The following is a 27,547-nucleotide window of genomic DNA, read 5'->3' on the forward strand; positions in this document are numbered from 1 at the left end:
TAAGCTGCCTTAGATTTTAATGTTCAAAGGTCCTTCATCGTAGTTTTCTTATCTCCAGCTTCAGTCAACTTTTAAAATGCCATCATTTTAACATCAATAAAGAGATAATGTTCAAAGCTTTTGGCTGCAGATTTAGGATTAGTTTTAAAAGGTATCTTTGAAGATGGAGAGCCTGAAATTTATGGTGGGGAGTATAAGCTTAGCTTGGTGTGGATGACCTTCTCATCATACATTGATCATACTTATTCCCTGCTTCCCCCTTTCAGAATCCAAGTTGGAGTCCAGTGCAGTAAATGACACTGCCAAGGAGGATTCTCTTAGGGGCAATTAGGTATCAACAAAATTCACCACACCAAGCAACAGTGCAAAATCTGGTGGTTTCTAATGGTGGATCTTTCTTAAATTTTTAACTTCTTTATCAAATTGGAGGAGATGACACTACACATAGTAATTTCTGTGTTTGATAGTCTATAATGGTGGTGACTAAACTATGATCCTCCAGAGAGTCTTGGAATACAACTGATGTTTGGCATGCTGGCTGGGCTGATGGGGAGCCCAACAACATCTGGAGAGACACAGCTGTATAGAATTAATAAACCCCTCTGAGTCCAGAGGATTTGCTGTATTTGTGGTGGTTCTTTTATGGGGATGTTTACTTGATAAAGCAATGTTGCTGATCCGTGTTTTCTGAAATTGATTTTTAATTGTCATTGGAGCATTTTTACAAGCGCTTCCTGTGTACATTTCTAATATCTGAACAGTACACTGCACAGCCGTCTGCTGAGTGACCAGTCACAGCTGAAGGAGGACATGGACACTTTGAAGCGGAAGAATAGCCAGTTGGTACGAGAGCACAATCACCTCCAGCAGTCATGTGAGGAAATGAAGAGACTTCATGATGAGGATCTGAAGGAGATAACAGACCTGCGCAGTCAGCAGCAGCAGGTAGCCTCTGCCCTGTTTTTGCCAGCTGAGTTCAGCTTCTCATTTATTTTCTATTCTCTTTCCACCCCCACTTATTTCTCAAGTGTTTGTTTGGGCACTGCAGGAGAGTGTCTCTTCCATTCCATTTCTTTAACACGCAGTGCTTATTCTTTTCCTTAATTTCCATAGATTTCCTTAATTTCCATACCCCCCCCCCCATTACTACAAGGAGCAGTTTACTTTCGATTATAACACAGACCTAGTTGTGTAAATTAGAAATGCTACCATTTTCTATCTCATTAATTTCTAGTAAAGTGGGCTGCTCAATTTGCACTTCAGCTGCTCTTAATTTCAGGAATGGGAAGGATGATGGGAGGAGCAGTAACCCAACAATATCTAGAGCAGGGGTCCTCAAACTTTTTAAACAGGGGCCCGGTCCACTGTCCCTCAGACACTGTTAGGGGCCGGACTATATTTTTTTTTGGGAGGGGGGGGGATGAACCAATTCCCAGGCTTCCTAAGAACTGCACATACCTAGGCTCCCTTGTGCTCTTGGCAAGGAGATGTATCGGTCCCTTGCATCCTTGCTAGAGGATCTGAGCCAGAATAAAGGTAAAGGTACCCCTGCCCATACGGGCCAGTCGTGTCCGACTCTAGGATTGCGTGCTCATCTCGCTCTAGAGGCCGTGAGCCGGCGCCGTCCGAAGACACCTCCGGGTCACGTGGCCAGCATGACGAGGCTTCAGCTGGCGAGCCAGCACCAGCGCAGCACACGGAAACGCCGTTTACCTTCCCGCTATAAAGCGGTACCTATTTGTCTACTTGCACTTAAGAGTGCTTTCGAACTGCTAGGTGGGCAGGAGCTGGGACTGAACGACGGGAGCTCACCCCGCTGCGGGGATTCGAACCGCCGACCATACGATCAGCAAGTTCTAGGCACTGAGGTTTTACCCACAGCACCACCCGCGTCCCTATGAGCCAGAATAGACAGGTGCAATTTTTGTGCTCCCATGCGTCTGCCTTTTACTGGGGCCAACCCCTGGGTACGCCACTGCTTTTTAGGCAATATAAAGGGGAAGGATTGGTCTCATTGGTTCCCAGAGGTAGGAGATGGAGGCATAAAGAGCTCATTGACCTGTGCAAGTCCCACAAGCTCTTCTGTCCCATTCATTCACTGTTTTTGCTAGGCATCTGAAATGTGAATGTGAATATGTTAGTAGTGTGTGAAACTGCCCAAGCTGAACCTCCTGAAAGCACGTGATGGGGTTAATACTTAGGTCTAGAACCCCAAATTATCCTCCTGTATCCTCCTGTTTAGGGAAGCTTTTAACGTTTAATAGGCTATTGTATTTTAGTGTTCTGTTGGAAGCTGCCCAGAGTGGCTGGGGAAACCCAGCCAGATGGGCGGGGTATAAATAATGAATTATTATTATTATTATAGGAGTCAACTCCTAGGGGCCAAGGTCCCTTCGCCACAACCCATAAAATATTTGAGGGAGCCTGCCCCCCACGTTTATGGGCATTGCCGTTCAAATGCTGTGTATGTGCTGGAACTTGGGATCGATTATGCAGGGTGTAGCTTCCGTGACACCCACCCCAATATTTCAAGTTGGCACCCCTGTTCTGAATCCAAAGGAAATCATCTTTTGCACTGGACTGAGCTCTGGCTTTGCAACCTGACCCTTGTAGAGAAAGGGGGACAAGGATGGTGAGGGGTCTCTCTAATTTGCTTCCATTGCTGAAGCACGCAAAGTGGGGGGAACTGAACAGCCTGGCCAGAGATGGGAAACAACTCAGGTGAAGTGCACGTAGCCTCTTCCACCCGGGCAAGGAACATTAGGGCCCTGCGGGAAAGCCCTTCAAGTGGAAATGGCACTGGATCCAATGTTCATTTTCGAAAGAGACCCCAAGTATAATTGCAGGGAGGTGTTGGTGCATTGGGTTAATTCGCAACAGATATGTTAAGGCAATAATGGTGGGTGTGCACTGGAAAAACAGCTTAGTTAAAACTCCTCAGTATTTTGGATAGGAAGGTTGAGCATGGAGATCCAAGATTTGCTAGGTCGTTCACCACCTGGAACAGGAAACGCACTTGGACAACTGTTGCAAAGCAGGTGAGATACTTCACTGTCTCCGCCATCCTGGATCCTATCTCCTTTCTTCTTCTTTTTCGGAATTTATGCCATAATTGCTCAGCTTGGACTTCGGTGGAGAACCACTTCCACTCCAGTCACCTACCTTTTCTGTTTCAACCACCACAGGGCCTTCTGTAAACCAGGGGAAACTGGGTTCACTAAGTGGTAGGAGTGAAAATAATAATAATAATAATAATAATGCTTCTATCTTTGTGCATGTGCATAGGCTGCTGCTGATCCTACTCTCTATGCAGGGTGCTGGTTTTTACTCCAGGCCAGGCTTTTGTTAGTGAATGCTTCTTATGGAAAGCGTTGTGAAAAATCTTTGTTGAGAGCTTTTAAATAAAAATACTAATAAGAAACACTGTGAACTAAAGGGCCAAAATCTGGTGCATCGGTTCTACTGCTTTGGCAAAAGAGATGATAGTCAAACTTTGGTTTTCGAACATAATCCATTCCGGAAGACCGTTTGACTTCCGAAACGTTTGACAACCAAGGAGCAAAGGGCAGTCGACAAAGTCAATGGAGGGAAGAAAAAAACCCTCTCCAGAAGCCCTTCAGCTTCCGAAAATCGTTCAAAAACTGGAGCAGTTACTTCTGGGTTTCCGGCATTCAGGAGCCAAAATGCATGATAACGGAGGCGTTTCGGAGCCGAAGGTTGACTGTACCAATCTCAACCTGGGCCCCCCATCATTTATTTTCCTTTGGGGAGGGGTTTGCACCCTGTTTGCTTTCATCACAGTCGATAGCAAAAGAAAGAATCTGCGGCTTCTCTTCTCAGTATGTTGAAGTGAATTGCGTTGGTCTGGAACAGGAGCTACGAGTGCATCCATGCGTTTGTTACTGCCCATCAGGATTAGTCTCATTCTGAATGACGTGGGGGTGGGAGGCAAACAGCAACATGTGCCAATCTTTGTAGGTGCGTTGAGCTTGGTGTCTTTTCAGCTTGTTCAAAAGGCACAAGGAGCCTGATGGCTTAAAAGGACAGAAAGTTGGGATCAGATTACTTCCACTGACAGAGATGGCCACTGATTCTCCCGTGCAGCAGCTGACTAACTTGTAAGTCTCTTCCTGCTTGCTGTTGCCATGGTGGCACCCTTTGGCCCAGCTCGGATTATTTACTCTTCTTCCTATCAAGGATTTGAGTGGGAAAATTCCCTCCTTGTTAAATTTTCTCTCCTCTTCTACCGCCATTATGTTCATGCCTCGACTTTTATTTATTTCCGTTAAAGAGCAAGCAGTTGAAAACGCAAACGTTTTCACAGATGGCTTAGCCTTCGTTTTCTATTTGTTTATTAAGGAGTTTCAGCAGAATTATTTCAAAGGGGCACAAACTTTTCTGCCCCAACTCCCAGTGGAAGCAATTGTTCCATCGCTGCAGTCTTTGCCTCTATCCCCCTTTCCAGAAGCTTCAGTTTTTAAGTGAATTTGCTTTGCCTATATAAGACTGAATTGCATGTTACTTGTGCACAAATATTGACACTGTACACAGGCACAAAGTAACTTAAGAAGGGCTGCAAAGTGTGTGTGTGTGTGTGTGTGTGTGTGTGTTTGTACTAAATGGATTTTATAAACATTTGGTGTGTTTTGTTTTTTCTATATATACTTGCTGTAGCTATGTTATCACAGATCAAACAGCAACCACTTATATTTGTGCCTTTTCATACATTCCTTGTGCATGATTCCAATCCTGAGTTACAACAACAGCTAGTACGTAGTCCCATGAAGTTGGTGAGGGATATCGGTGATCCTGAAGAATAATATGCAGTCTGAAATGTAGAGAAGTGGAGTCCCTAAATTGCACCTCTGTAGGAAGCAGAAACCTACACTGGCTTTCCACACATATATGTTGGTATGAAAATATGCAGTTATTTAGTTGGTTCTGGGCTCAAACTGGAGTAAGACCCCTTTGTTTTGGGTCTGCCCTGAAATATGTGAGTTGCCAACTTTTCTTTTTTTAAAATAAATATTTTTTATTAATTTTTCATTAATAACAATCCAATGGTAACCACATTAATACATTTCCAAATCATGCCAAATCTCAATACTAGCCAATTAATCTGAATTAAACATTTTGCCTGACTTCCCGTGTTCCTGCTCTTGGGAGTTGATGTTATTCCCTTAATCCTGCGCCAGCTCTCTTACTTAGTCCAAGTTCCACCATTCCTATCCAACCCTTTGTTCTCACAGCCGCTGATGAATGGCTTTCCATCATATTTTTATAAATCCATATTCTTTAGCTTGCAGAAGGAATTTATTTCCTGTAGCTGTGCAGAATATTTGCTTTCTTCCTTTGTCCATGTTGAAATCAAAACATCTTCCTTCACATTGCCTCTCCCTCGAGAGCTCTATTTCAGGTATGCAACAGCTCTCCATCTTGCTTTGAAATCGAAAGTAGTCCAGGTCTGGCCACGACTGGATCACTTCCAGTTACAGCCATACCTCAGGTTAAATATGCTTCAGGTTGAGTGCTTTCGGGTTGCGCTCCGTGGCGACCTGGAAGTAACGGAATGGTCAAAATGACGTCATGCGCGGAAGAGGCAAATCACAACCCACGCATGCGCAGACGCAGGTTACGTTTACTTCAGGATGCAAATGGGGATCTGGAACGGATCCCTTTCGTATCCAGAGGTACCACTGTATTATCTTTATTGCTTTTACAGTGGTACCTCGGGTTACATATGCTTCAGGTTACATACGCTTCAGGTTACAGACTCCGCTAACCCAGAAATAGTGCTTCAGGTTAAGAACTTTGCTTCAGAATGAGAACAGAAATCGTGCTCCGGTGGCGCGGCGGCAGGTTAAGAATAGTTTCAGGTTAAGAACGGACCTCCAGAACGAATTAAGTACTTAACCCGAGGTACCACTGTAATGAGCTGGCATCTCATCCAAACTGTAATATAAACTGTTGAGCTCTCTGTAATTGACAATGTGTGAATCCTCATAAAATTCTGCACAATCCATTCTTTCAGCATTCTGTAAATAAATCCATAAGTTCTTGTTATGTCCCCCTGCATTCCATACATAGCTGTAATCCATTAGTAATTTCAGTCCCTTGATGGTTAATTAATAGTTAATTCTTTTTCAGTGAAGGCTTGCCAATTCATAGCACAACAGTAAAGTAATATAAAGAAAGAACAAAGGCTTTCCTTCACCTACTAGCACTCCAGTTGTGATGATGAAAGTCCTCTTCAGTTCATAACATGGCACTCAGTGGCTGATTCATTTCACAGGTTATCTGTCTCTCTTTCCAGGAACACGCCCGCTTCTTAAATCCAAATTCAAATACTTCTCATAAAAAACAGATACCTCCGCTCATGGCGGCAGCATTGGGGAGTTTCCAATACGTGCAGCGCTGTCCCCCGTGTCCTTGCCCCCACATTCCATCAGAGCAAGAGGCAGTTATTGGATGATCCTCGGGGGGAGGGGGGAGGGCCTGCAAGGATAATTACTCCCAGATTATCCTTGATTGCCTGCACGGCTGGTGTCCGCTAGTGCGAACACAGCTGCTTGCAATGGCGGCTGAGCTGGAAGCCATGAGTTGCCAACTTTTCAAGAGCAAAAGGGGAGATGATTTTGTCCGTTTTCTTACTCCCTCTGCACCCCTTTCTTCTCTGTTGATAATTCCCCAATTCCTCTCAGATGCATGTGGCAGAATCTGTTTGCCCCCCTTCCCCCAATCCATTTGTGGGTATAACCTTTCAATACAGCCTTTGTGCGCGTAGACTGATTTTGTGATTGGTTGTTGATTTTCGCCTGGGGAAACTGACTTCACGAAATACTGTACACATTGCAATTTTGACATGTGTGGACTGTCGTTAAATATTACGCCCCATTGTAGACAGCTTGGGGAATTGGAAGCAGGGCAGGCGTGCCAGGTGGGTATGGGAGGTAGATAAGGAGTGCTCTTGTTCCCTGCCATGCATAGGGGAGCAATTAGGGCCCTATTGACTCATCTTTGATTTATAGAAAGACTTATTTTATCATTAAGCTTTGGATGAATGAGGTGGGTTGGCGCTCCCCTATAAAAGTAGACCTACTTGGGCGGGAGTTAGATTTAAGACTGGGCACATGGTGCATCTGTCTTCTTCCAGACAGTCAGTTCTTGATAAGGGACAGTTCCAGACTGTTCCTATTTTGTGGTGGGATTCAGTCACTGCCACATGCAGCCAAAGTTGTTCTTGCACAACAAAGCCCCCCCCCCCCCCCCGAGACTTTTTGATGTAAGAGAAGTGATTGGAAAATGCACTGGGAAGTGTGGGGTGGCTAGACACAATGCCGTCCTCATCTTCTTGCAAACTTTGTACAGGCAAATGAGGGTGAATGCTCACGAAAGAGGTCATCTGGAAGTGACCGAGCTCAGTTTACTGTGGAGGAAGTGAACCCTTCTCATTAGGACTACCTTAGGCCCATCTTTAGTAAGGCCTGAATGTGGCACTCTTGATTTTGTCCTCTTTTTAGAGTTTGGGTAGCTCATGGTCAGCTTTTCAGACCTTGAACCTCCCGCTGGAAACACCGTATTTACTGCGCTGCAGGAGGAAAGTGTTTGCATATATGTGCATACCATCCCATTATGAAGTGTGTCACCCAACAGAAGGGAATCATCTAAAGCCATCCCTCCTTGATTGTGCTGGATAAGTAGTGACATTGAAACATGGAGGTTCTGTGTAGCCATAATGGCTAATTGCCATTGATAGACCTGTGCTCCATGAAGTTAACTTAATTCATTTGCCTTCAACTGCATCTAAGCTAGTGGCCATTGCCACATCTTATGCCAGTGAATGCCAAAATTTTTGTGTGAGACCTACATATATAATGTCCTCCACTCATGCAGAGGTGCTGGCAGGCAAGGAGGAGCAGATTGTTGGTTCTTGATTAGTCATTCAAAAACTCAGGACCTGGGGTCTGGTTTGGACTTGCGCTGATGCTGTCAGGGCCAGTGTGTCCCGTTTGAGGCAAAATGTGAGGTGCCACCCCACCTTGCTGCCACCCACCCTGCAGCCTCCATCACCAGCACCCAAGACAATTTCCAGCGAGATTTTGCTGAAATCTCAGAAGTCCTTGCACTATACGTGAGATCTCACAAGATTTTGGCAAGATCTCACTGGAAACAGACACCAGTGCTGATGCCGGTTCTTCTTCCGGTGGAGGTAGGCCCATGGGGGTGCCACCTTGGGGGCTTCTGCCGTCAGAGGCAACTGCTTCACCCGCCTTATGGGTGGGCCAGGCCTGGATATTATGCAGAGGAAAGTGGTAGCAATCATGTTTGCTTCTGGGGAACAGGACTCCCCCCAACCCACCCCCACCACTCTAACCTGAGGCTTCTTATTCCCTATTGTGTTCTTCACCAAAAGTTTTGAACGCTGTCCTTTTCAAACCAACAAAGGGTTCCTTTTCTCTTTGAGTATTTTATGAACCGTCTCTGGAAATAGATGCATGCCTACCAATTGACCCCGATAAATGTGTATTAACATTGACAGGTTCATAAAAACAAATGTTCTGGAAACAATCCATGCTCCCTTTGTTGAGAATATATTTTAATGGTTTTAGCTTAATTTTGAGCGTTCTGCATCTATAATAGGGCTGCAATGGACATTGTAACTGGTGTGCCACCTTGTGGTAGACTTAAACGGAACTGCAGTTGCATTTTGTCTCATAATAATCAACAGTAGATCAAATAAAGGAGGAGCTTGGGGCTGGGGGATGATTTTGCCATTCAGACTTAGAAGGACACAGTGGGAGAAGATCCATGTTCAGGAGACACCTTTGGGCGGGGTGATATATTGGCAGAAAGCCCCGTGAAGAGACATTGGATTAAAAGTGTCAGAAATCAATAGAAGGGAAGGGGAGAGTATGTGCAAGACATCCGTATTATTTTGAAGGAATACGTCAGTAACTGTGTCAGGCAGAGCAGACCCTTCGTCTTGCTGGCAGCTTTAATGCCATGTGTAGTTTTACATCCTAACGTTTGCATTACATCTCATCATCATCAAACCTTTTATTGGCATCACATACAAACATCCATAGTAAATCAATACAGAATTACCACCTCCCCAATGTCACAGAACATTTGTCAAATGGAAAGAGGCGAAAAAGTCTAACGTTACATCTCTAGGTCTCCAGGGAGATCAGACGTCTGCAATGTGTTTCTGTGACAAAAAACCAAATAAATATATTTAGCCACTAATTTGGTGAGCTCCTAATCATTCCCCAGTAATAGAAAATGTATGACCTCCAACTCTGGTTTCCATTTGGGCATGCAGAGTTGATCTAGGAACTGCTGGTGGAGATCAGCATATAGTTTACATTTAAGAACCATGTGAGTAAGAGCTTCCAGCAGGTGGTCTTCACATGGGCAAATTATTTCTCCTTCCACCATTCCCGAGAACCTACCCCAAAGGAGGTTTGATGGGTTTGAATTAAACCTGGCCAGTGAAAATGCCCTTCTTTCTTGAGGGATAAGCAGAAATTCAAGAGTATTATAATTAGTGTCATGTCCCCAAGAAAGTTGAAAGTAAAGAGGGGAACGTGTTTTCTCTGCTGCTGCTGCTGCTGTTAGTTCCTGGCGTTCAATGTCCCACAACCTAGTTTTTATTATAGCCTTGGCAGATGGTGGAGGCATTGATTGCAAAAGTTCCATTGACAGTCCAAGTTGCTATACCTTTATGTTAAACTTGTAGCCCTGGGGAAAGAAAGGGGTCTGACAAGACTTCGCTGAGGAGGGGATCTTTGTCTAATGTGAGGTAGATGTATAACCAACATAGAAGAAATCTCGCCCAGGCAACGGTCTCTACCTTGTGTTGACCTCCCTCAAGGCTGCATAGGGTACACAACGTGGAACAGCAAAAATCTTAAAAAGGAAAGCTTCCTGCATTCGTTTACCAGCTGGGTAACCCTGGCAGCCAGACTGGAATTCCACAGAGCAATTGAGCTATTATTTTGGCGTTCAAGACCTTGAGGGCAGAGGGCATATGCGAATTACCTCTTGTTATGAAAAATCACATTATGGCCTGCATAGACATCTTACTGGCATTCAGCGCCATTGCATGGTGCAAGGGCCATAGAAGCCTGTGATGGAATGTAATTCCCAGATAGTTAAATTCAAATACCTGCTGGAATCGGTTTTCCACCAAATACCCAGCTATAGCTCTTGCGTGAATTCCCCAAAACCATTATTTTGCTTTTATCAAAATTCATGCACAATTTCTTTCTGGACAGATAGTCAGTACAGTGGTGCCCCGCAAGACGAATGCCTCGCAAGACGGAAAACCCGCAAGACGAAAGGGTTTTCCGTCTGCAGAGGCGCTTCGCAAGACAAATTTCCCTATGGGCTTGCTTCGCAAGACGAAAATTGACGAAATAAATTGAATTTTTTTTTTTTGCTCCAAAACCCCTTATTCTGAATCGCATTTTAGCAGCAAAACCGCTAACCCCCCCCCCCTAAAAAGCCGTTTTTAGCCCTTAAAATGTCAATAGCGCTAATAGCGCTACTCCGTCAATGGGCTTGCTTCACAAGACGAAAAAACTGCAAGACGAAAAGACTCCCGGAACGAATTCTTTTCGTCTTGCGAGGCACCACTGTACAGGAATTTAACAATCGTTTTAGGCCAATTCTTGTCCGTGAAAGCAAAATAATGTCATCTGCGTATAGAAGGATGGGTACGCTTGATACGTTGAGTTTTGGGCTATGAGCATCCACCTGTTTAGGTGAAGAAGCGAGGTCATTAAGAAAAAGATTAAAAAGAGAGGGAGCGAGTACGCAGCCCTGCTTTACTCCTCAGTTTATAATGATCAATCCCCCTCTCCTTGGGTGGCCAAAGCGAGTGTAAATAGGACAGATCAGTTATTAAAATGTCGATAAATTCCTCGAACTGAGTGACTCCAACAACAGGGGAAAGTTCACCTTTCTCTACCAAGAGCAAATGGATCACATGGTCAGAATTCACCAAGCTTTGGAAAAGAGATAGAGTATGCTCGTTGACTCATATCCTTGTGTGCTGGGGTCTCGGTTCCTGGGGGGATGGATTAATTAACTGTTCTGTCTTTCTCGGCGGAAAGACAAGTTTGCAGTGTAGAGGGAGATGGTCGCTGAGCATAGGATCACCTATGTGGAACTCAGCCACATAGGATGTCATTTTAGTGGGAATCAGAATATAGTCCACCACACTATTTCCCTGTAGGGAGATGTAGGTAAAATTCCCAGAGCCTTCCCAGTCAGTTAGCCCATTGAGCCACGTCAGGGCCCTGGTGGTGGTCAGCTTAATGAGTCGCAGACCAGCCAGATTAATTACTGGGTCCCGGGATCTACATTCCCAAAAACAGAAGTCTGGGAGAACAGAAGTATTCGAGATCTCGCATGCTTTTGTGTACACTTCCCACCCTTGGCCTAGGCGGGCATTAAAGTCAAGATAATAGGTAGGTATGGGCAGATGAAGTCCAGATTCTCAAGCACCTGAGCAATAAATTCCATTGCAGGTTCTTGGCTGTGGGAATGGGAGGGATATACACATTGATCAATAACATTTCCTGGCTCTCTAGCTCTATCTTTGTTACTAGTAATTTACAACTAGCATTTGTCGACAGGATATGTTCACTTTTTATATGGGGAGCCACCAGGGTTAACAATCCACCCGAAGGCCTACCTTTCTTATGGCTTTTGGTTGCCGGAACTGAAAAGGCATTAAAACCTGCCAGTTCAATGTGATCATAATGACCAGGTTTCTTGTAAACAAACTATATCGTGTGCCCTTATTAACTTTGTAAAGTCAGGGAGACACAACTTTGAAAACCAAACTGCCACATTCCATGATAGCAGCTTCAGAGAGGAATATTACACCAGGTTCCCAACCATGGCATGAAGTCAATCTAGCTGCATGTCTATGGGTTGGCTATCACTTGGGGCCCTGAACGTTTCCTGGTGTATTTCCTCCACTACCTCTGGGGCATCGGTTATTAGTCCGTGGACCCTGGTGTCATCACTACTTGAACTAGCAACTGTCATCTCCTTGATTGTACTCACGTTGGTGCTTTACATACATGAGAGGTGTTCTGGGCCTTCTGGTGTCCAAAAGGTATATATAATAAGTTATCATATAATAACAAATTAAGTATAAATCCCAGTGATCATGGAAGGCTAAATATCTTAAGAGCAGCCACTTTGTATACATACGGAGAGATTTCTTTTCAAGTGAAATAATTTCCTCCATGCAGCAAGGTTCATTTGAAGGAGAGGGAATATGCTGCACAAAGTCTGGGTACTGTTACTGCTCTTTGTGTTCCTTCCTGGATGTTATGGGCCTTTTTCATTCCTGGAATTCCTCTCCTATTCTGTGCTGGAGTGTTTCATAGGAGAAAACCAAAATTACTGTATTTTTCTGTGTATAAGACTATATTTCCCCCAAATATTTTTAAGATTGGGGGTCGTTTTATACACGGAATGTTGCAATTATTTATTTCTTAATTTTGGGCTTAAAAAATAGGGGTCGTCTTATACACAGAAAAATACAGTAAATCTAAAAATGTTATTCCGTTTCTCCAAGAACTTAATTCAACCTCTTATATGAGCAGAATCATGTGTTGTGCCATGAAACCAGCTTTTCAGGGCCCTAAGGATTCTGTACAATCTCTTTGGAACGCAGCACTTGCAGCTGTTTTCCTTCTGCTCACAGTTCTTTGGCCCTAACCGTGTTGTAATTTCTTTAAGGTGTTAGGTGTTCAGCTCTTTTGAGAGCCCTAGAGAGCAGAAAATAAAAATCTCCCCTGGTTTCCCCCCCTCCAGTTTACAGTATGACTGAAGTTTATCTTCCAGGAATTCTTATTCAGAATATCTTCCGTTACTCCAGGTGATGAAGCAGAATGGGTCGTCAGAGATACTAAATAAACTCTACGATACAGCGATGGACAAGCTGGAGGGCGTGAAGAAGGATTATGACACACTAAGGAAGCGGTACAATGAGAAGATAGCGAGTCACAATACTGATCTGAGCCGATTAGAGCAGACGGAAGAGGAGAACAGGCGACTCCAGAAGCAGATTGACATGCTGATGAAACAGCGGGACACAGCAATACACTTCCAGCAGCAGTACTCTACCTCTCTGAGAAGGTAGAAGATGCTTTTGCCACAAAGCCATTTCATTTTTTATTTTTTATTAGAACAAACTCAGCACTCAAGTTACTTATCTGAACTTGTCTCACTCTTGTCGTGTCTTGGTTTTCCTGTTTCTTTGTTCATGTTTTGGTCACTCGGGATCAAAGTAGACCTGACTGAGTAGCCATATTTTGTTCATGTGTTTGCTCCAGTCACATATTACTGTGTGTGTGTGTTTGTCAGGACTGTGTCCCAGGATGCAAAAGACTTCTGTGCACACAATGACACTTCCACTTTCTCTCCTGTCCTCTCTACCCCAACCTGGTGCACCCTCAAAATCCTCTCCTGAGGGTTGGGGAGCACATTTGAGGGTTAAATGTGGAGGTAGAGAGAAAACTGAAGTCCTGCTGCAGAAGTGGAATTCTGCTTGCACAGCATTCAGTATAATCATATGTGTCCCATGTTGAAGTAAAAACATCATACATAGGTAAACTATTTCTCTCCCCTGCACCATGGTTTGTGAAGTGAAGTGAGCTGAGAGAAAAGTGTCTGAAGTGATGGAGTTCAGAGAAGTAATCCAGGGGAGAGCTCATCTCCTTTCACCAACATATATTTTATAATGAGATGAGAACCACTGCTTCTCTCCCTCCTGCCGCCTCCACATCGAACATGTGATCAGGGCAGTCTTGTGACAAAAGAAACATGGCTGACTCTCACTTCTCATTTAGTGCTTTACACAGTTTAGTGTGGTGTGTAAGAGGAAGGAAGCTTTCATAGGACCCCCTTTCACTTACAAGTGGTGAAAGGACTTGCTGTGACTCTCCTCCCACCTCTCTTTAGGTTTGAGACTGTGCAGCAGGAACTGAGCAAGGCCACTGCCCAAAACAAGGAGCTACAGAGAGAGATGGAGCGGTTGCAGGCAGAAGTGACAAGGTTTAAAACAATGCAGCTGAAAGCCGTGAAGGATGCAGAGAAGTACAAGGAAGAGAGGGACTCCGTTTTCAACGAGTACCGTCTCATCATGAGCGAGAGGGATCAAGTCATCAAAGAAGTGGATAAGCTGCAAACGGAGCTGGAACTTGCCGAATCCAAATTGAAAAACACATCCTCGGAGAAAAGAGTGGCTAGTGAGGAAATGGAAGCCTTAAGACAGGTGTGGTATTGTATGGCACTTGCTCTGGCCAGAAAGAGTTGTTCAAACCTAGTGGGGTTGCATGTGGAACTCTCTGCAAGTTTCTAGACCAGCCTTCCTTATCCTGGTGTCCTCCAGATACAGTGGTGCCTCGCAAGACGAAAAGAATCCGTTCCGCGAGTCTCTTCGTCTTGCGGTTTTTTTCGTCTTGCGAAGCAAGCCCATTAGCGGTTTAGCGGATTAGCGCTATTAGCGGTTTAGCGGCTTTTGGCGGATATTAAAGGCTTAAGGGATTAGCGGCTATTAGCGGCTATTAAAGGCTTAAGGGATTAGCGGATTAGCTGTTAAAAGGCTATTAGCGGTTTAGCGGGCTTAGTGGATCAGCTGATAAGCGGCATAGCGATCAGCTGTTAAGCGTCTTAGCGATCAGCTTTTAAGCGGCTTAGGGGCTTGGGAAAAGGGGGGGGAGGGGAAAAAACCCCGCAGGAACTCGCAAGACATTTTCGTCTTGCGAAGCAAGCCCATAGCAAATTCGTTTTGCGAAGCACCTCCAAAACGGAAAAACCTTTCGTCTAGCGGGTTTTCCGTCTTGCGAGGCATTCGTCTTGCGGGGCACCACTGTATTTAGAACTACAGCTGGTAAAACAAAAGTCTTAAGCATTATTGCCCTTCGTACCAGTCATCCCTTGGTCAAAATTAACTTCTCTGATTTCTCTATTATTACTTTGGGGCTGCAGAATGTTTCAACTTTTGATGCAAGCAAATATGTGTTGCAGCTCTAAAGATATTTGCTAGTTGCATCTAATGCATGCTTTGTGCTGTATTATTCCTTCTTCTTATGCATGGCACAGGCTTTCAAAAATTCAGTGTGTTTTCATTAAGAGAAAGACTTTCTTGTACACTTAATCCAACGATGGATTTTTATTTTATTTCAGGAGCTGAACTCTGCTCTAGTGGAACGAGATCGAGCAATCTGTGAAAGGAATGAGCTCTTGGAAAAGTACTGCCATGAAGTGAAAGATAAGGCTGAAGCCCAGAAGGAGCTGGATCAAGCCTGCAAGGATATTGAGACAGTGAAGGAAGAGAGAGATGTGGCTAGGAAGGAAAGAACAGAAGCCATCATCCAGAGAGATCATCTACTGAGAGAGTACTATCAAGCTCGCCAGGTAGAGGCAAAGTTTGCACGTTTGTTCTTCCTCTTGCACTCATTGAGGACTCTTTGTGCAATCAGCTACCACAAAGAAGCCCATCAATAGAGTTTCTCATTTGGTTTCTACAGAGGCTAAAGGGAACAGAAAATAAGGGGGAAAGCCTTGGTTGAAAGATGCAATAATCATTTTAAAAATTGCAGGACTGGTGGGTTTTCTCTCCCTCCCCCTTTTTCTCCACCTGCAGCCCCTATCAGTATATGCTTTTTATTTGAGTGACAGTCTTGCAAATGGCAAGGATAGAAGTGGGAAAAGGATGTTCTGTGACTCAGTAGACATTGGGCTGGGTTCAGTGTGAGTTGCTGTTCAAATCATTGTAGTTGCTGTTCAAAACATTGTAGAGTTTAACTCGTAATATCATTAGGTGATGAATCCGTCCCCTAGCTCTGTTATGTGTGTACCTTTGTGAAATCCGTGTTTGTCATGTGCCTGTATTACATTATTATGCACATGACTAAAAACAAAAATTTGTTAATCAGCTCCCACTCCTTGGCTACTCAAAAGTTTACATCTGGCATCAAGTTGAGATATTTAAGAGATTCTCTCTTTCCAAATTTCTCACTTGATTTGGGCATTCTGAATTGCCCATCCTTGCTTCCAGAGTACATTAATAATCTCTCATTTGTCTGTTATGTATTTATTTTGCTATTCAGCCTGCTAGGAATGCATAATTTGCCGTAGTTTTCGGTTTGTCTCTATCTGCTAGGTTGCAAAAACGTTCCAGTGCAAGCACATTGTAATTAAATTAGTGTACAAAAAAGAATATTGACATGTCCCACAAATCTCACCATTTTCTATTTCACACTGATATAATCAGTGGACATGCTTTTTTTTAATCATTTACTCGAATCATTTTGATTCCAAGAAAATTAAGGTGGTGTACAAAAAATGAAGGCGCAGTTAAAAATCAAAACATTCAAAATAAAAAAGAAATGATGCACAAGTAAAACAAAAGCGTAATGTAGCAGGCATCTTACAAACAGTTCAGTAACAGCAGTTGGTAGTAATGGATGTCAGAAACCCGAGTGACTAAGTCAATTAAAAATACACATGCACACACTGGTGGTGTTCAGTAACCTGTAAGGAAAAAATGTGCATGAAGTATTGAAAGCTGACATATTGCACATGTGCCTATTTCGAAATTAATGCTAGAAATTATGTTAGTTAAAGTAGGAGGTAGGTAGAGCGAGCCCATGGCATGATAATAGAACACATTCTGGGAAATCTGCTCTTACCCCAAATCTAGAAGTCTTGTGTATTTTTTTAAACCCCTGTAAAAAGGTTTTTGTTTTTTTAAGCCCAATGGTGTTTAAACGAATTGCATGATTTGACTTCCTCAGATACAAGATTCTGCTACACTGGATATAGAACGAGCAAACAAAGAAATTGAAATGCTGCGGAAGCAATACGAGGCAATGTCACAGGAGTTAAAAGAAGCTGTCCAGGAAGCAGAAGTCGCAAAATGCAGAAGAGATTGGGCCTTTCAGGAACGCGACAAGATTGTGGCAGAACGAGAGAGCATACGGTAAAAACAAACAACAGTTTGACAGTTCTCCCCAGGAGTTTATTTGCAGTGTACAATTGAGCTGCCCAGTTATTTGCTAGGGGCTGCAGCCGTGTTGCATTCAGTTGAAACTGTTCTCAGGATGGCAGTCCTGAACCAGGGGAAGAAAATAATAGGCAGTAATCTTGGCTTTGTTTTTAAGAGGGAAAATAGTACAGCTGCAATCTGAAAATAAGGGCCAAATTAGCTACTTTTGATTCATGTGTTCTCCATGCATGTGGACAACTGGGAGTGGTATGCAAGCCTTATATCAGAATATACCCTCTCTCCATCTTATCTCTCTGCAAATATTCCAGATTAATAGTAATAAATTTGCATTTTTAAAAATAGCTCAGTTGGTAGAGCATGAGTCTCTCTCTCTCTGTTTCATTTTTATTAATTTTTTCTAATTTACATTTCAAAATAATTCATTTAGACAGCCCTAATTCAGTGACTTCCCTTCTTCTCTTTCCATGGTTCATTTTGCATACCATACATCCCTGCATATTTTACATGAACTAAACCATTCATGAATCATTGTTACATCACATCAAAGCTTATTTGCACTGTTGAATTTATCTTAATGCTACCAGCATTTTTAAATGAACACAATTTCCACCCATATATTCAGTAAACATTTTCCAGTCTTTATTAAATGTATGTTCTTCTTGTTCTCTTATTCTGTATGTTAAATCTGCAAGCTGTGCATATTCCATTAGTTTAAGTTGCCATTCTTCTTAGGTTGGGACCTCGCTCGTTTTCCATTTTGGGGCTAGCAAAACACGGGCGGCAGTAGTAGCATGCATAAATAATATTTTTTGACACCTGGGAATACCCCTCCGAATTATCCCCAACTAAAAGGACTGTTTTTTGGGGGGAAAGCTTCTTTTTAACATTTTTAAAAATTCATTATATATCATTTCCCAATACTCTTTTACCCTTTTACAAGTCCACGGTAAAGCACAAGACTCTTAATCTCAGGTTCATGGGTCTGAGCCCCACACTGGGCAAAAAGATTCCTGCATTTCAGAGGGTTGGACTAGATGACTCTCGTCGCCCCTTCAAACTACAATTCTATGAGTCTGTTAATTAATTGCACTTGATATCTTCTTTCTAGCCCACTGCCAATGGAGTGAAGGAGAAAAGAGTCTGAAGTGTTGGGAGTACAGGCTGCTTGTTCCAGTCCGGCACCTGCATCTAATTCGTTGTCTAGCACAAGGCTATCTGGAAAACAACACCTTGGGTGCTGGTGATTTAAGGGGAAAAAAAGTATCTTAATAGATTAACATTTCCTTTCAATTTTTCTCCATTTTGAAGGACTCTATGTGATAACCTGAGGAGGGAAAGAGACAGAGCAGTGAGTGACCTGGCTGAGGCTCTTCGCAATCTGGATGATATGAGGAAGCAAAAGAACGACGCTGTGCGTGAATTGAAAGAGCTGAAGTGCGTTCCAGAAACCCCTTCAACGTGTAACTCTGACTTGATATTGTATGCTAAGTGTTTTCTTACCTGAGCCCTTGGGGTAGGACAACCTAGAAGGCTGAAAAGAATGTATATGCAATTTTTTCCTCCCGCTTTAAAAAATGCTGTTAATTGGCAAACCTGAGGAGGTGTGTACCAGAATTATGTCACAAAATAATGTAGCCAGGCCTTTGGCTAAGTAATCAGAGGGCAGGAGAGAGAAAAATGGGAGAAAACACTCGGTTGTGTAATCAGGAGGGCAGTTGTACTTGCCTTCGGAACAGGTGGGCTGTGCTGACCATCTCTGCAGGTAGCCAGTCTCCTCCCAGGTGAGCCTTCCTGTAGCATCTGCAGTGGGGATAGAGCAACCTCCATAACTTGTATAGTTTAGTGCCACTACCTGTGCATTTAAATACATTTCTTACTGTATGCTGTTGATACCTTCTTTCCTTGCTTGAAGTACTCAGGTGTGTTTCTCCCCATAGAGAGAAGATGGAGAATCAGTTGGAAAAGGAAGCAAGGTTCCGGCAGTTGATGGCCCACAGCTCTCATGATTCAGCCATCGATACGGATTCTTTAGAGTGGGAAACAGAAGTAGTAGAGTTTGAGAAAGACAGGGTAAGACTGAGGTCCTGGTCAAATGTTACTCTCTCCTTTGTGTGTGAGAGAGAGTGTCCCATTTGTTGAAGCCTCTCTCTCATCCCCTATCCCCCCCCCCCCCCCAAGAAAAAACAGGCACAGAAAAATGGAGGTACTATATAGTCAAAATAATTCAGTTACTTACACTCCGTATGTGTACAGAATCACTGCATATAACATATAGCATTTCATATCCATTAGGAAGATATGGATTTGAAAGCCCTTGGTTTTGACGTGGCCGAAGGTGTGAATGAACCATATCTTCCCGGAGACTGCGGAATATTTGTTACCAAAGTGGACAAAGGAAGCATTGCAGACGGTCGATTAAGGTAAAGAATCAGTAGTTTGTCGTTTAGTTGCCAATGCTAATATATAATGTGCATTGTAAATATAATATATTGGTCCTGTGAGGACAAATTGGGTTGACATGGAGGGTCAGGGGAGGTGACTGTGGTTTCAGATAATTCTTTCAGACACTATGCATGCTGACGTGTAAATTGCAATCAACCTGTGGAGGTAGGGGCTGGGTGAATAGGATCCCTTTCAATCTGTAGTTTTCTACTGGGTTTGACAGTCTGCACAGGTCTACATTGATAGGGCATATGATTTTCTTTCCCCACCCCCACCCCAAAAATAGTGTTGGCAGCAAAGGAGAAGTGGTTGTCAGCATTCTGAAGGTTACCTTTTTTGAAGAGCAGAGTACACCTTTTATGACCTGTAAAAGTCAATCGGCCCATACCCTGTTAGACTTGGGCCCACCATCTGTTGTTAATACTACACCACACTTGGACCAGTGTGATCAGCAGAGTATGCACAGCTTCAACAGAGCATCAAGAGTTTTCCTGCTTTTCAGTAGTCAGCCTTTTCTAGCGTTCCCAGTTAAGAAAACTCCTTTCCCTCTCAGTTCAGCTTAGAGTGTAAAGTGTTTGTTGTCTCATGCTACAAGGCAAACATACGCACACCAGCTACATAAACGTTAAGACAGGCATCCCCAAACAGCCCTCCAGCTGTTTTGGGACTACAACTGTTGGACTTCCTTCGCCAATCGAGTTTGCGCAGCAACTGGGGCGATGGAATAAAAACTTGCCCACAATATCTTTGCTTACTTTATTTTTAAATAATAGTCAAACAGCTGCAACTCACCACTCTACACCAGCCAGTACCATACAAAGCATTTGGTCAACTTAAATACAGTTTTCAAAATCACATCGCTGCGTTCGGTGCAGCAGGTAAACTCCCCCCTGCTAATTAGTTAAATTGTTAAGATACCTCAGGTGTGCTGTTTTGTCAAGAGCTCGCAGGTGTGCTGCCATGCAGGTTAAATAATAATAATAATAATAATAATAATAATAATAATAATTTATAATAATTTATTATTTATACCCTGCCCATCTGGCTGGCCACTCTTATAATTACAAACACACCTCTGAGTAGCACCATTGACCACATCAATATGAAGAAAATCTAACAACAGCTCCCATCATCCCTAGCTAACAGGACCAGTGGTCAGGGATGATGGGAATTGTAGTCCCAAAACAGCTGGAGGGCTGAGTTTGGGGATGCCTGCTTTAAAAGATGCTGGTACATCATGAGCTAATCTACTATAATACAGTTCTTCTGCTCTTAGAAGTCAACATTGTGAAGATGCAAGTATACAGAGAGGTCCACTAGCACTTTACCATGCTAGCTCACCATGCTATACTGAACTATGCAGCATGTAACCTTCAGCTTCTCTGCTGATACCTTGCACAGAGCAAAACCTTTTCTCAGTTAATGCCTCACACTCCTGCCAAGGCTGCTGAATGCAGCCTTGGCTTTATATCTACCTCTGCACGGACACACGTTCCTTAGGGAAAGGGCAGGTGGATGACTCCAGGCATCTAGGCTTGGACTGTTTCTAAGCTACCCAAAGCATCTGGTGTGCTAATTCTAAACACAGTCCCGACACAGTGGATGGGCTGCTCAAGACATTAGCTGTACCCCATAATCATCACAATTATAACAAATAAAGGCTTGACATATTTCGCTTTGTATGTCATGAGTCTATCTCATATATTGGTTTCACCTTTTAAGTTGAATTACTGAAACAAATGAACTTTTCCATGAAATTCTAATTTTTCGAGTTTCACCTGTAGCTAAGAGACTGATCTGTAAACCAGAAATTCTCCATCCGTACAGCTTTTGGCAGAAATATTACTACTTCATGTGAGCTGTACCTAAATGCTGATTCAGAAAAAATTATGAGACATGTTCTCTCCGTCTGATGAATGTGAAAGATGCTGCAATCCTTAAGGAATCCTTAATTGATGTCATGACAAAAATAGAGCAATCATCAAACCGTTCTCCTGAAACCAAGAAATGAATTAAGATATTGTTGTATCATCATGGTTTTAGAAGTGTCTGCATTTCACTTGGCATAATCATTGCTTATAAGCACATGTAGGATAAATGGAAATTGATTTCCTTGCCTTTGCTCTAATTAATCAGAGTGAATGATTGGCTGCTGAAGATAAACGATGTGGACCTTACCAACAAGGATAAGAAGCAAGTAATAAAAGCGGTACTTAACGGTGGAGGAGTTATAAATATGGTTGTTCGCAGAAGGAAGTCCTTAGGAGGGAAAGTGATAACACCACTACACATAAATCTTGCTGGCCACAAAGGTAATTCCCTTATACTTTTTTAATTTCAGTGATGAGTTCATGGTATTGTTTCACACATTCCCCAGTGAAATTTCTATACCGTCCTTCATTCAAATATCACAATATAAAAACACAAAAATATATACCATAGTAACGAACAAAGTAACCTATACACCTATCTTCTCAATTTCAGATAGTGGAATTGGTCTAGAAAATGGAGTATTTGTTGCTACTGTAGTGCCTGGTAGCCCAGCTGCCAAAGAGGGATCCCTTGCAGTGGGAGATAGAATAATTGCCGTAAGTCACATTTTTAGTGTTTCTTAGCTCACATTTGAGAATTGAGGTATCGTATATAGAGATATCTGAACTGAGATTCAGATATTATGACAAACTACAGTTTGTGCTAATAAAACCATGATTTGTCCTACCAAACATCCAGGCAATGCATGCTTTAAGAGTTACTAGTCTGTTTTAGAATTTCATCTGCTTAGCACTCCAGTCTATAAGACATAGTGGTTTTCACATCCCTACTTTGCATAAACCATGGTTTGCAAGACTTACTTCAAACTATGGTTTCGGGCTTTGGCTTGCTGTTTGCCAGCAAGCCATAGTTTGTCTATTCAGATATCACACCAAAACATAGTTAGATTCCTTGACCACGATGGAGTAATGCACTTTAGAGGGAGTGGGAACATAAATCATCCAAGTCTAAGAACATAGAACAGCCAGAAGGCCCATGTAGCCCAGCATCCTGTTCTCACAGTGGTTATGCAGATACCGGTAGGAAACCTGTGTCTGATGCCTAATTTGCAGTTTGGAGGAGTTGAGCATAGTGAATACCACATGATGGTATTGCCTTGAGGCAGCCTGGCATTTCTCTTTATTGAATGTCGGCCAGCCGAGGTGTTGACCCATTACTAGCTTTTGCATGGTTGACATGCCATACTTTCATTGCAGATAAATGGCATTGCACTAGATAATAAATCACTGACTGAATGTGAAGCTTTGCTGCGAAACTGCAGGGAATCACTTACGCTTTCATTGATGAAGGTGAGTGTTGAAGGGGGTGGGAGGTAAAAGGGAGTAAAGGACACACCTTCCATTTTAAAACATGGGCTTACTTTCATCTACTGCGTAGCTGTTAAAAATACTGCCTAACAACCTGCAAATTATGCCAGCAGGAAGAAGAGGGCAGAACACAACAAGATGCTGCCGTCTTAGCATTCTGCTGAGAGCATGTTCTTTTTTATTTCTCCACCTAGGTTTTTCCTCAGAGCTCAAGCTCATCTTGGAGTGGTCAAAACATATTTGAAAACCTCAAGGATTCAGAGAAAATCTCAAACTGCAGGGTCCATGCATCGGAGGTGCAGGCTCAGAATAAAAGAAACTTAAAACACAACAGCTCAACCCAAACAGACATTTTCAATCCAGACATAATGGACACCAAGAAGGACCAGAATGATCAGGAGAGCAACTTGTACTGCGATCTCAAACCATTCTCCAACACAGTTTTGCACACAGACACTCACCAGAGTGCAGTCCATGGGTGCCACAGTACCTCTGAACACAGCCTAGGCTCCTTTAGTCCAGATGTGTATGGGGAACCAAGCTATGGCATTGTTGGTCTGGACAGCAGGAGACTGCCTTTTGAGCCCACAGTAGCAGACTGCATGGTGATTGAGAGTGTGTTGGACAAAGGGCATGGTGAGAAGCACAGCGGTGGCACTTGGCCCAAGATAATGGTCAACATTTCAGCTGCGGAAACAGAAAAATTCTCTGTGTACAAAAAGCCAAAACAACGGAAGTCCATCTTTGATCCAGACACTTTCAAGAGGCCTCTTACTCCTCCTAAGATGGACTACCTGTCTCCCAATCAGGTGTTGGGACATTCGCCCCAGCCCTCCAAAACGGAAGCCATTTCCACCCCTCCCACCCCTCCCAAGAGAAGTGATTCTATTAAGTTCAAACACAAACAGCAAGCAAGCTCCACCTCTGACTCCACCGCCATGACCGGCTCGCCACCATCCAGTCCTGCCACAGCTCAGCCTCCTGTGTCCATTGAACTCAAGCCAGACTGTGGTATTCATAAGGGGCGAGGTAGACCTTCTGGACATTATTACAGGGAAGAGGGGGTCGACTCTGCACATTTGCCTTCAAGGAAATCCTATGAAGATGACATTGGTTTTCAAAGAATGGAAGAGCCCAAAATTAAAAGGCCAAGGCCCAAGTCTGCTCCTGCCTTGAGACATAAACTAACCCCTGTGCCTATTCCTAATCCACCTCATCAGGTAGATACCAGAACGTGAAGTGTGGGTCCTGGCACATACTTTCCAAAGAGATTTATTTGTGTTGCGTACCTTTTCTGCATCAAGGCAAAGAGCAAAAGAAAAGAAAAGGGTTAACTGGTTTTCCCAGGTGTATGCTTAAGATCCCGGGAATTGGAAGTTGAAATGAAGTGGAACGTTTGTGGGGCAGTTCCACACGTGGTAGTTGCCTTTACTAAGAAGCAGAACCCCATAATGCAGGAGTGGCCCATTAGCAACCTGTAGTCAAGATCCAACCCCAAGGCAGTTTACATTTGAGCCCTTGGCTGAACTTCCAATTTGTAATCAAATTATGATAGATTAACTCACAGTTCCACTTGTAGGGTGGGATTCATCAAGCTGTAAAGAGAAGCTGTCCTCCATTTTGATATTATGTCTTGCATGTAAATATGAAATTTATATGTTTGTATGCATTGAACTTCTCCACGACCCTTCCCCTCTGAAGGGAGGTGGGACCAATTCGGATGGTCCGCCCCTGCCATTTAATGGATCCAAATGGTTTCCAGAGAGTGGTAGGGGATGTTTTATCCCATGTTGATGGCCTTTCAGCTGATTCCCTGGTGGCCCACTGGAATGTGGAGTTAACCAGGGGTATCGACTGTCTCGCTCCAAAGTGCCCTCTCCAATTGCATGGAGCCCGGACAGCCCCATGGTTTTCTCTGGAGCTGAGGGCAATGAAAAAATAGTTGAGACAGCTAGAGTGCTGGTGGTAGAAAACTCACTCTGATCTGACCGGACACAGGTTAGAGCTCAACGTCGAGCCTACCAAGTGGTGATAGCGATGGTGAAGAGGACCTTCTTCACCGCCTCTATTGCATCTAAGGAAAACAGCAGAAGGAGATTCTTTCAGGTGGTTCACAATTTAACAGAACCACCTGTGCCATCGGTGCCCAGTAAGGACCCCAAGATCTCCTGCAATGATTTTGCAAAGTTTTTTTGCAAATAAAGTCGCTCAGATCCGGAAAGAGGTAGACTCCACCGTGGGAGCAGGGCTCGGGCGGGAGAGTGCTAGAGTCCTGTCTAGTCAAGTTGCATGGGATCAGTTTCAATCTGTTACCTCTGTGGATGTGGACAGGCTGCTTGGATGAGTGAAACTGGCCAGCTGTCTCTTTGATCCTTGCCCATCCTGGCTCCTAAAAGCTATGAGGGAGCCTTTCCAGGCCTGCTGAAAGAGGTGGTTATTAAACCACTTCTTTAAAAAACATCTTTGGACCTGGCCAATATGGCCAACTATCGGCCAGTCTCAAATCTTCCATTCTTGGGCAAGGTGATTGAGCGGGTGGTTGCGGAACAACTCCAGGCATGCCTGGAGGATGTGGACCATTTGGATCCCTTCCAATCAGGATTCAGGCCTCACCATGGGACTGAAACTGCCTTGGTCGTGCTGGTCGATGATCTCCAGCAGGCTAGGGACAAAGGTGAAAGCGTGTTTCCTAGTTCTGCTGGATCTCTCAGCGCCCTTTGATACCATCGACCACAACATCCTTCTGGACTGGCTAGAGGGGCTGAGAGCTGGGGGCACTCTTATACAGTGGTTCTGCTCCTTCCTCCTGGGCTGTGTTCAGAAAGTGGTATTGGGGGATGAGTGTTCAGACCCCTGGGCCCTCACTTGTGGGGTGCCTCAGGGTTCCGTCCTCTCTCCCATGCTTTTTAACATCTATATGAAGCTGCTGGGAGAGATCATCGGGGTTGGCGCTGGGTGTTCATCAGTTTGCAGATGATACCCAGCTCTACCTCTCTTTTAAATCAGAACCAGTGAGGGCGGCGAAGGTCCTATGTGAGTGTCTGGAGGCGGTTGGAGGATGGATGGCACTAACAGATTTAGGTTGAATCCCGACAAGACAGAAGTACTGTTTTGGGGGGACGGGGTGGGTGGGTATTGAAGGACTCCCAGGTCCTGAATGGGGTAACTGTGCCCCTGAAGGACCAGGTGCTCAGCCTGGGAGTCATTTTGGACTCACAGCTGTCCATGGAGGTGCAGGTCAATTCTGTGTCCAGGGCATCTGTCTACCAGCTCCATCTGGTAAGCAGGCTGAGACCCTACCTGCCCGCAGACTGTCATTAATGGTCACTAACAGACTTACCATACCCATTAGCGAATCACGCATCCCCCCCAATTATATATAAGGGTCTGATGACTTCTGTTTCAGTGTACCTGAAGAAGTGTGCATGCACACAAAAGCTTATACCTAAAACTATTCAGTTGGTCTCTAAGGTGCTACATTAAAAAAAAAAATAATTCTTTTGGAAGGATTCTTTTAAAGACTTTATTAGATCATATAACTTTCTTGAAGACTTGATTCTTTTAAGGGAGTTTTTAGGTTTTTAAGAAGAGTCTTTTTAACTTCTCTTTTTAAAGAATTGTTTTAATTTATTTTGACTACAGCAGACCAACACGGCTACCTACTTGAATCTCAGGGAACTGTTAGATATCTTTTGTGCAGCAAAATATGCTGGGCTAGATGTTGGTCATCCCTGCCATGCTGGATACCAGAATAATGACTTTGAGTTGAAAGTGTGCGTGATATTGAACTTTCCCCACAGGTACAAAAATATACTCCAGCAAGTGAAGAGCATCTTTCTCCTGAGCTGCAAGAATGGCCAATGTATTCACCAAAACAGTCTGGTAGGCACAGCGATGGGTTTGTGCCTACCTCTTTATACCCTGGAAGCCTGTCATCAGGTTAGTTACAACATGAGAACTGTGTTTTGATTTGAAATTTTGAATCCTTGGTAAGCAGAGGCGCTATCATTTATGCTGTTACGGGATGCATTTTTTCTTGTTGTTGAATGAACCTTCAGCATTGAATTAATGTATTGTTCCACAACCTGTAGGTACGGTACCACGAAACATTGCACCATGTCCTGCAGTAACAGCTGTTATGAGAAATCCTGTTTACACTGCTTGGAGCCATAGAGTTAACACCAGCAATTGCCCTTCTGTTGCCAGCCAATATTGTTATCAGCATATGCATCCCAGGTATGTAAAAAAAAGGAAAAAGGAAAAAAAGAAGCTTGCTGGATCTGACCGAAAGTCTAGCTGTTTTTCTGTTCTGCTTTCAGCAGTGTTTGAGCACAATTCAAAGTGTTGGTGCTGACCTTTAAAGCCCTAAACAGCCTCGGCCCAGTATACCTGAAGGAGCGTCTCCACCCCCAGCTTAAGGTCCAGCTCCGAGGGCCTTCTGGCGGTTCCCTCCCTGCAAGAAGTGAGGTTACAGGGAACCAGGCATAGGGCCTTCTTGGTAGTGGTGCCCGCTCTATGGAACGCCCTCCCATTAGATGTCAAGGAAATAAACTATCTGACTTTTAGAAGACATCTGAAGGCAACCCTGTATCAGGAAGTTTTTAATGTTTGATCTTTTATCGTGTTTTTAATATTCTGTTGGGAATCGCCCACAGTAGTTGGGGAAACCCAGCCAGATAGACAGAGTATAAATAATAAATTACTATTA

At 43.7% G+C, this 27,547-nt stretch overlaps 1 protein-coding gene across 27 annotated transcripts in view; it reads left to right on the top strand.

Moving 5' to 3' along the window:
• The window catches only part of DLG5 (discs large MAGUK scaffold protein 5), a 112,517-nt gene that overhangs the window by 48,568 nt on the left and 36,402 nt on the right, over positions 1–27,547 (top strand). For 16 of the 27 annotated variants that reach the window (XM_083440232.1, XM_083440212.1, XM_083440226.1 and 13 more), the window contains 14 exons: positions 762–945; positions 12,902–13,161; positions 13,987–14,299; positions 15,214–15,444; positions 16,827–17,011; positions 18,347–18,517; positions 18,976–19,108; positions 19,331–19,458; positions 21,617–21,792; positions 21,965–22,068; positions 22,729–22,821; positions 23,034–24,059; positions 26,640–26,778; positions 26,931–27,075. In XM_083440232.1, the coding sequence (XP_083296358.1) occupies positions 762–945; positions 12,902–13,161; positions 13,987–14,299; positions 15,214–15,444; positions 16,827–17,011; positions 18,347–18,517; positions 18,976–19,108; positions 19,331–19,458; positions 21,617–21,792; positions 21,965–22,068; positions 22,729–22,821; positions 23,034–24,059; positions 26,640–26,778; positions 26,931–27,075 (3,288 nt within the window). The remainder of the gene's footprint in view (positions 1–761; positions 946–12,901; positions 13,162–13,986; positions 14,300–15,213; positions 15,445–16,826; positions 17,012–18,346; positions 18,518–18,975; positions 19,109–19,330; positions 19,459–21,616; positions 21,793–21,964; positions 22,069–22,728; positions 22,822–23,033; positions 24,060–26,639; positions 26,779–26,930; positions 27,076–27,547) is intronic. The other 11 variants (XM_083440234.1, XM_083440216.1, XM_083440236.1 and 8 more) reach the window with 1 other exon arrangement.

The sequence above is a fragment of the Podarcis tiliguerta genome, assembly GCF_965153285.1.
Source record: "Podarcis tiliguerta genome assembly, chromosome: 5".
In the NCBI taxonomy this organism is placed as follows: Eukaryota; Metazoa; Chordata; class Lepidosauria; order Squamata; family Lacertidae; genus Podarcis; species Podarcis tiliguerta.